General features: G+C 40.8%; 1 protein-coding gene across 1 annotated transcript; it reads left to right on the forward strand.

Moving 5' to 3' along the window:
- The first annotated feature begins 3,073 nt into the window (after positions 1 to 3,073).
- On the forward strand, positions 3,074 to 5,415 carry LOC135468812 (glutamate receptor ionotropic, kainate glr-3-like). Its single transcript, XM_064747248.1, has 3 exons — positions 3,074 to 3,134; positions 3,924 to 4,165; positions 5,159 to 5,415. The coding sequence occupies exons 1-3, from the start codon at positions 3,087 to 3,089 to the stop codon at positions 5,400 to 5,402; spliced, it is 534 nt and encodes a 177-aa protein (XP_064603318.1). The 5' UTR covers positions 3,074 to 3,086; the 3' UTR covers positions 5,403 to 5,415.
- Positions 5,416 to 8,938: the final 3,523 nt, after the last annotated feature.

Below are 8,938 nucleotides of genomic sequence, written 5' to 3' on the forward strand. Positions count from 1 at the left end.
TTACCTATTTAGCAGGAGCGCTGAATTTCACGTGTGTTTTGAGAAAAACTATTCTTACTTTTCGTTTCCGTTACCAGTCCTTATATTTGCATAATACATATTTTATTTACGTTTACCAAATTATGACTTTGTACTTGTTATCAACCTTATGACATAATTATTTTATTGACCTCATATAGGTTCGTGTATTATACATTACTGTAGGTTCTCTGCACTCTATATCGTTGCCCTAAGGGTTGCTTGTTCGAGTCCAGCTTTCGCAGTTTGTGCTACGGCTTCACGTGAGGTTTACCACGTATGTGACGAAGGTCGATGGTTTACTCCCACCCATAAACCTGACCGTCGTCATATAAGTGAAAAATTTTTGAGCACCCTCGTTAAACACCAATCAGATAAATCTAGAAGTGCTTTTGTTTAGGCTTTTATTTATTGCTGCCGACCTCTATACTGACTTTGTATTTCATCAGATATGATTTTGTCGTGTCCCCTGACGGTTTTTACGGCGTTCCAATGGACAACGGTTCCTGGACTGGCATGATTGGAATGATTCTGCGTGGAGTAAGTAACAGTGTATGTTTCAGTCCAGGTCCTTCTATGATCTAACCACACTAGTTTTGTCAGGTGCCCGGTGAAGAATAGTAGCCATGGCCGCTGAAATGGAATATTTTTGTATACGGCAGTTTTGTTATGTCATCTGCTTCATAAAACCTTCATAAAACCTGAGAATAAGTACATCATACTGCCTCGCTGATGGGTCATCTTTCCTCATTATTGACAGAAGGCTTGACAGAAGGCAGAACATAGGTGAGGCTGCCGAAATTATAGCACGTATATTTGTGGAGGTCTCCTTTCGCTGGAGATTCACAAGTGCGTGAGGTGAGAGGCGACAGATCGAAGGTGGTGTCCAGTAGGACTATTGTTACACGTGATCTTTTATTATGTGCCTGTACCAGAGGACATTGAAAACTCTGGCATATTTTCCTAGGACAATTTTCTTAAGCATATTTAAGTGATACAAGGCGTATTATATGTACAGATGGTTTTTGCGTCATTGAGGGATTTTATTCCATCCGTTCATGACGGTGCATTCATTTGTATGATCCAGCAGGCCTTCGGCACCGTGGCTTGAGCGCCTTAATAAGTGGTCTAACGAGGACTGCTTTATATGGCCAGAATACAATCCTGATAAAAGGTTTCCATAATGTGGGGTCTCCGTGGCTCAGTTGGTTAGCGCGCTAGCGCAGCGTAATGACCCATGAGTCTCTCACCAATGCGGTCGCTCTGCGTTCATGTCCAGCTCATGCTGGCTTCCTCTTCGGCCGTACGTGGAAAGGTCAGTCAGCAAGTTGCAGATGGTCGTGGGTTTCCCCTGGGCTCTGCCCGGTTTCCTCCCACCATAATGCTGACGGCCGTCGTATAAATGAAATATTCTTGAGTACGGCGTAAAACACCAATCAAATAAATAAATAAGTTTCCATAATGTACACCAGAGGAGTACTTCAACATTTTCATATGAACATCTGAGACAAACCAAAACAGAGCGTTTTGATTTGTCTGAAATAAAAGTCTTTGGCATGCCTGAAATATTTAAATGTAAATTTGTATTTTTTCAATACTTGGCATAAGCGTACATAAAACACGGCTTTCGGTACCACGCTGACTTGTCAATTGTATGTTGACCTATTTGTTACTGGGTTTATAGTTTACTGACTAAATACGTCACAGCTTTAGTTTCGCACTTAACCAAGGAATGTTAGGCCTTGTGTTTCACATTTTTTGTAGGAAGCTGACATGGCCATCGGGCCGTTCACGGTAACACATCAGCGAGCAGCAGTGATAGACTTCACCACAGCCTTCATGCAGCAGAGTGTTGGAATCCTCACCCCTACACCGGCCAAGTCACCTCAGCTTTTCCAGTTCCTTAAGCCGTTTTCTCTTTTGGTCTGGATAATCATAGCCGCCTTCATAGTCCTGACAGGCCTCTGTTTGTTCATGATTAACTACAGCACTCATCTGACTTCCAGCAAGGCAAACATCAAGCACCGGCCCCAGGAGATCCGACTCTTGGAGAATATGGAATTGGTCTTTAGCTCAATATTTGGGCAAGGTACGAGTATAACAAATATAGTCTCCAATTTTAAAAAAGAATTTCTTTTCACCTAATTCTGCTTAAAGCCTTGTTGAAGGGCATGTTCTAGCTGCTGGTATTTAAGCATTTCTGTACGTGAACATTTAGAATAAAAGCCTGAGGTAAGGCCTTTGAGAGGACGCCAAATTTATCTGGTTTTAATCTATGTATGACTTACATTATATGTGTCTTTCGTATTATTTTGAGGTAGCACGCCAGCACGGCGCATTGACCTAGGAGCCTCTCACCAATGCGGTCGCTGTGAGTTCAAGTCCAGCTCATGCTGGCTTCCTCCCCGGCCAAGGTTACCAGCCACCTGCTGATGGTTGTGGGTTTCCCCCGGGCTCTGCCCGATTTCCTCCCACTGTACTGTTGGCCGCCGTCGAATAATCGAAAATGTTCTTGAGTCCGTCGTAAAACAACAGTTAAATAAATAAAAAAAATAAATTATTTTTCAGTGATTGGGCAATGTAAGGGGGTTTTAGCTGAATGTATTCAGTTTTTACATGCTACAAGGCACATACATGGATCACGTAGCTAACCAACTGTGACAGTACAGTGATATAGCCTCTGGAACCATGAGTTTAGTTCCTTGTTTACACGATCGCTGTATATTAATAGTAAGAGTTATTAGTATTGACAATTTTACGATGATCACAATATCACTTCATCAGTTGATGAACATGTTATCAATGTCAAAAATGACACCCAGTATCTAATGTAGCCTCTACTTTGTACACTTAGTGGTAAGTAATTGCCTTTATGCTCTTTCGCCATCTGCTTTAAAGGCCCTACTTATCATCCGACGGTGCTGTCTGCCCGTTGCTTGTTGGGGGTGTGGTTACTATTTACGGAACTCCTCCTCTCCATGTACACCGCTCACCTGGCCGCTGTCCTGACCGTAGCCACACCCCTCAAGCCAATCGACAGCCTTGAGGACCTAGACAGTCGCGATGATATGACAATTTTGGTGGAATCGGGTACAAGTACATGGACATTGTTCGAGGTATGACTGTATATATATCACTGTTAACTCGGCGGGTATAACCAACGTGTATAAGGGAAAGTAATTAAGAATCTGTAAAATTACATTTTCTCGTAATGCTAAAAGATGGTAGAAACCAGGAAACATGTATGTCTAGACACAGACCTTTTTACCTCCCTTTTTTGTTTTCATCGCAATTTTAATTCATTTAATTCTCGGACAGGGTAGATTTAAGACTTGGACGCAAGAAGCTGTCAACAACTCCATCTTGTGTGGTCTTACACTATGTCACACGCGGGGAAGATCGCAATTAACTTGCTAGAGTGAGTGAGTGAGTGCTTGGGGTTTAACGTCGTACTCAACAATTTTTCAGTCATATGACGACGAAGGAATGATTATGGTGCATGTACGTGTAATGTGCCTCCTTGTTGCAGGACGGATTTCCACCGCTCTTTTATTTAGTGCTGCTTCACTGAGACGACTTACCGAAGGCAAGTAAGACGCCCCGCCCAAGCCATTATACTGATACGGGTCAACCAGTCGTTGCACTATCCCCTTCATGCTGAACGCCAAGCGAGGAAGTTACAACTTCCTCTTTAAAAATCTTAGGTGTGACTCGATCAAGGATTGATCCTGGATCTACCGGTCCCGAAGCGGACAACTTGCTAGAAGTCGGTGGTTTATTCCAGACGCTCTGGATGCATGATGGTTAAATATTCGCACCACTACATTGTTAAATGTGTTAAGTCATGGATGGTATGCATCTCTAATCTAAATTTTGAAATCGTGTTTATCTGTTTATAATTGCAGCAATCAAATCTAGATTTATACCGCTCCATCAATGCCAAAAAGAAACCTGTTGAGAAGTCTGAGATTGGGATCGACGCTGTAAAGAAAGGCGGTCATTGTTTTATAGGTGGCAGAGTGTCGCTGCAGTTTGGAGTGTCCGAATCGTGCGGGGAGATCCGGATAGCCGAGGAACAATTTTTCAGCAGCTCCTACGCCTTTGTGCTGCCCAAACTCTCCCCTTACAAGAAAGCTATTAATTTTCGGTGAGTAAGTGGCTGGTTATGTGAGAGCAGAACGGACTCCATTACAGCTTATTGGGTACTCATTGACGTCCATTACCCTATAGCTAGTCTCCATGGCACATTGCATGTTACGTCATCTGTAGAAGGTCGTGCCACCTGGTGGAGAAATATTCCAACGTCTTGGGTGGAAATTATGAACTGGATCATGGGAAATCTAATGTAAACGGCTCCTACAAAACCTGGTCACACCTTGAAACCGACACTCCGTATTTAAAATCTACAATTTCGCTAATCAATGTTACTATGCAGTTATGAAGCCACTGACCATTTTTATATTTCCAATCAAATCTAGAACAATTACTATTAAAGACATTGTTATCCTTTTACAAAACTCTCCGTTGTCGTAATTTTTAAGACGATTTTAATATAAACGCGTTTGGAACACTTTTTCCCACCATGCATCAGCCGTTTCTCAAACGTTTGCTGCGTAAAAGAGAGAAAAAAATACATGGCTACGTAGATACGTCACATAATGTGCTAACTATACGAAAGTTGCATACTTCTAGGTAATTTACTTCTGGTAGGCATCATAAGCATTCCTTAATACTAGTACTTTAACAAAGACAAGTATGCCACTGTGTTGTGTGGTAGTTCGCTTGTCTGTACTTCCTCCAGCAGATTGACCTCTGGAGCGGTCTTACTAAATATAGACAGCGGGATAGTGAGGAATTATGGGAAATCATCTTTAATGCTCTCAATGAATCGAACGCTTGAGCCACAACTCTCTGGAAGTTGGTGGATATGTCAAATAAATATTTTAGAAGGTACATGATGCGTTTTGCATTTAATATTGGTGAAAATAAATATTTTGGTAATTTTACAACAAAATAACAAATTTATTTATACAACTCATGAAGAAAGCTTTCTTATAGTGAGAAGAGGTATTCTGATGTACCCCCATATAAAAGGATAACGAAAAAGTGAAATAAAACTCTGTTTGGTGTTTCCCTACAGGATCCTTAAACTGGTGGAGTATGGAATTGTGAAGAACCTGAAAGACCAATGGTTTAACACAATCACTGTGTGCTCGCAGAAGACTCAAAACAGCGATTTTATCAGGCTAAGCATGAAGACGCTTGGAGGAGTATTCTTGGCCTACGGAATTGTGGCTGTTTTGGGCGTTATTATTCTAATACTTGAAAAGATACGAGTCAGACTTGACTTGAAACTTTCTGCGCCTCCATCATGCCATGGATAAAGCTGCCGTTTATCACTCTACTACTGTCAGACTTCTGCCCTCGGAAATTTCACTTTGCAGAGCATTTTTATCCCAGAAAACCGACGATGTTGAAGTTCAGAAACTAAAGCTCAAGTTTATTGTCTAATAAAGCTGAATCATTTGTGGAATAATTTTCTCGGTGGATTGTATCAAAGCAAAGGATCCTACCGGTAATTAATAAATTAACTCATTCTATTCTGGAAAATTCTGTGAAAAGAACTGTATTACATGTGATAGTATATATACTGAGTGCCAAAACTTACTGTTTTTCTGATCGAAACCATCTTATATGTAAACATACGGAAGGCATGGGGAATGCTTTGGACAAAGAAAACCAGTCTACTAGTACCTAAATAAATATTGCCAGTGATGCTATCAGATGTTTAAAATACAGAGTCAGTTGTCACACCGAACCCTTCGGGGTGCATGGCCGCTTTCGGAGATAAAATTATGTGGTGGAATGATGTGGATCTATTTTGACCCACACGGGAGAGCTCTGGGTTAGTCGACTTTTACGCCAGACACTAGACGATAGAGATACAATTTTTTTTATCCAGGAGATCTCACCGGGTCGAAATAATGGAGAACATTGCCCTATCTCCCTGCACGCAACAGCTGACTGTGTTGACACATGATGTGGACCTATTCTGTTCACTGGGCCCACAAGAGAGAGCTCTGGGTTAGTCGCCTTTTACGCCAGACGACAGAGGTACAATTCTTTTCACCCAGGAGATCTCACAGATCCGAAATAATGGAAAAACATCTCCCTGGACGCAACAGCTGATAGTGTTGACACATGATGCTACAGTATCGCTCTGAATGCTGACAATTGATCTACACATCGACTGTATGTATGTGTCGACTGCATAAACATTTTACGAAGGAAAAAACCCTTTCGGTTTACCAAGATACCAATATACACAAAATGCACAAATGTACTTTTGAACGTATTATTATTTTGTTTATCTTGTGTTTTACGTCGTGGTGCATTGATTTAGCAATGCTCGCAAAACTTATGTGAAACGGAAAATAAAAATGTAATTGAAACAATGCTATTTGCGATCAACAAAGCCATACAAGGATCCTCTGGCATGTAACTGATAATGTGATTGGGAGTTGTCGCCCTTCCTTTGTATAGCTACTCCCACTACTGAAAGATTCATTGAACAGATTCATAAATTGCTATTACCTTCACTGAAGAGGCTATGTTTTTGTTGATGTTTATTTACCTGTGTGTGTCTTTATTTGTCTGTCTGTTTAGGAAAAAGTTAAGCAGGAATTTGGATGGAATATTGTGTGTGGGCTGGTCTTTGTCCAGAGACCAATCCATTGAATTTTAATGATGATTATCTGACGATCATAGTACTCGAGCTGATGCTGTGATTGATTAGTTGTTTGGGGTTGAAAAGTAGACATAAGATCTGTGGAAATACACACACAGAAAGGGAGAAAAAAGCAGAGGTATCACAGAAAGATGACCAAAAAATTCAGAGAAGTGTTTAAAGCTGAGAATATGGATTGCAGCAACAGATATATGGCATTGACATATATATGTCTCTGGCAGATATATGGCATTGACAGATATATGGCATGTATAGATATATGGCCCTTGAAAATCTCTCCTGTACTTGACCAACCATTAGCACTGAAATTACCGCGTGATATTATTTTCTGTATTGAATTGTTTTTTCACATTTTGAGGGATAGCGTTTCTTCTTTATAGACCTTATAGACAAATTGGCCAATTTATTAATTTGTTTAAAGTTATATTGAAGAACTTCTCACTTATCGTTACTATAAGAACATTCCCAAATGTGACGTACATATATGCTCACCATATTGTTGGAGACCTGTGGCCTACAACGAACGCTGGACTATGCTGACGGTCAGATAGCACAACGAACAGTGAAAGCAACAGTTGAATTCAGTGACAGTGAACTTTTGCTTGACAAATTATACATATGGAACTGCGAACTGATTTGTTATGCCTATCTAGCTTGACACCATAGCTTGCATCAAATAACAGGTGGTGTGAGAGGGGGCAGAAGGTGTTGGTACGCCAGCACGGCGCAATAACACAGGAGCCTCCCACCAAAGCGGTCACTATGAACTCAAGCCCAGCTCATGCTGGCTTCCTTCCTCTCCGGTCGTACGTGAGGTCTTTCGGCAACCTGCGGATGGTTGTGGGCTTCCCCCGGGCTCTGCCCGACTTCCTCCCACGATAATACTGGCCGCCGTAGTATACCTGAAACATTCTTGAGTACGGTGTAAAACACCAATCAAATAAATAAATAAATCAAATAAAGTACTTGTATTAGGAGGCGATAGAAGTGCCCGACTGTCTTATTTTGTCTCGCTGGCCCTGATGGTTAAGCTAGCTCGTTGCGACCACATGTCCATGGCACGTGTATAAAGTGATAAATCCTTGAGTCCGGAAACGATCAAATAAATAAAAAGTTTTTCTTGACAACACTGACATTCTCTCTGATTACTGAGTAAGTGAGATGTGACAGAGTTGCCCACACGTATTTCGGTTGACTTTACCCAGGTAAACTTCCGCACTTCTTCACTATCCCTGTCTGGTATGTAAGTTTTCACTATCGTTTCATGTACTATTGCATGCCTACATCTTTTATCATGTTTATGTGAACTAACATCGACCGTGGCTTTCAGAACTTCATCTTGTGCGTGAAATCGTTCTCTCCAATGTCATACGCTATAGGTCGCTTAATTACTGTTGATTATAGTGGATTATAAGGATTATTACAATAAGCTATACCAATATATTGAGCACCTTTCAGGATTATCTTCAGACTGACTCTTTCAAACTCTTGTGTATAACCCGTGTCAGTCGTGAGCATTGCATGGTCTGTTGCTCACAAAGAGGACGTTGTAGTCAGGATACATAGTTGTGCACTTGCAATTAGTCTATAATCTACGGTTTATGACTGATTTTATAGTATTTGTGTTCACATTAATTGGGTGTATCTACACTGGAAACTCCTGAAAATAACTGGCAGTGTCAATACTTAGGGTTTCACTTTATACTTCGGAATTTGCCACCGATTTTTTTAAGCTTTCTGTGCTAAGCTGTAAAAAAGCTGAGCGCCTTGCGTTAGGACTGTACTTGATGTCAGAGAGGAACTGTACAAACTATTTACTCTGTCACCATTGTAGGCCTACCACCATAAAGGGCATGCATCGTTTGAGCGGTCATCTGACGTTATTAGTTCATAGATTTCCCATAAATCTGTCATTATTGACAGTCAGTTATAAGACAGGAGCCTCATGCCCCATACCTAAATAAAACCGAAGAAGTCTTAGGCCTATTGTTAATATAGTAAAACTATATACAGTTTTAAAAAAAACTGTTTTCCAAAATGTAACCGTCACACATGACATCATCATTCCTTCCATAAACCTAAAAAGAAATTTTCGTAACATTCAGCTAAAAATGGCGTATAAGCAGACTGGTTAATTGTTCAAGATAAGCAGAGATGGAGGCAATCAGGTTT

The sequence above is a fragment of the Liolophura sinensis genome, chromosome 1 (genome assembly GCF_032854445.1).
Source record: "Liolophura sinensis isolate JHLJ2023 chromosome 1, CUHK_Ljap_v2, whole genome shotgun sequence".
Taxonomy (NCBI): domain Eukaryota; kingdom Metazoa; phylum Mollusca; class Polyplacophora; order Chitonida; family Chitonidae; genus Liolophura; species Liolophura sinensis.

Bases quoted from the DNA above. Each gene is read 5' to 3' on its own strand.
- LOC135468812 (XM_064747248.1), top strand. From the start codon at position 3,087: ATGACAATTTTGGTGGAATCGGGTACAAGTACATGGACATTGTTCGAG. The intron at 3,135-3,923 runs GTATGACTGTAT...TTATAATTGCAG, and splicing joins GTACATGGACATTGTTCGAG to CAATCAAATCTAGATTTATA. The intron at 4,166-5,158 runs GTGAGTAAGTGG...GTTTCCCTACAG, and splicing joins AAGAAAGCTATTAATTTTCG to GATCCTTAAACTGGTGGAGT.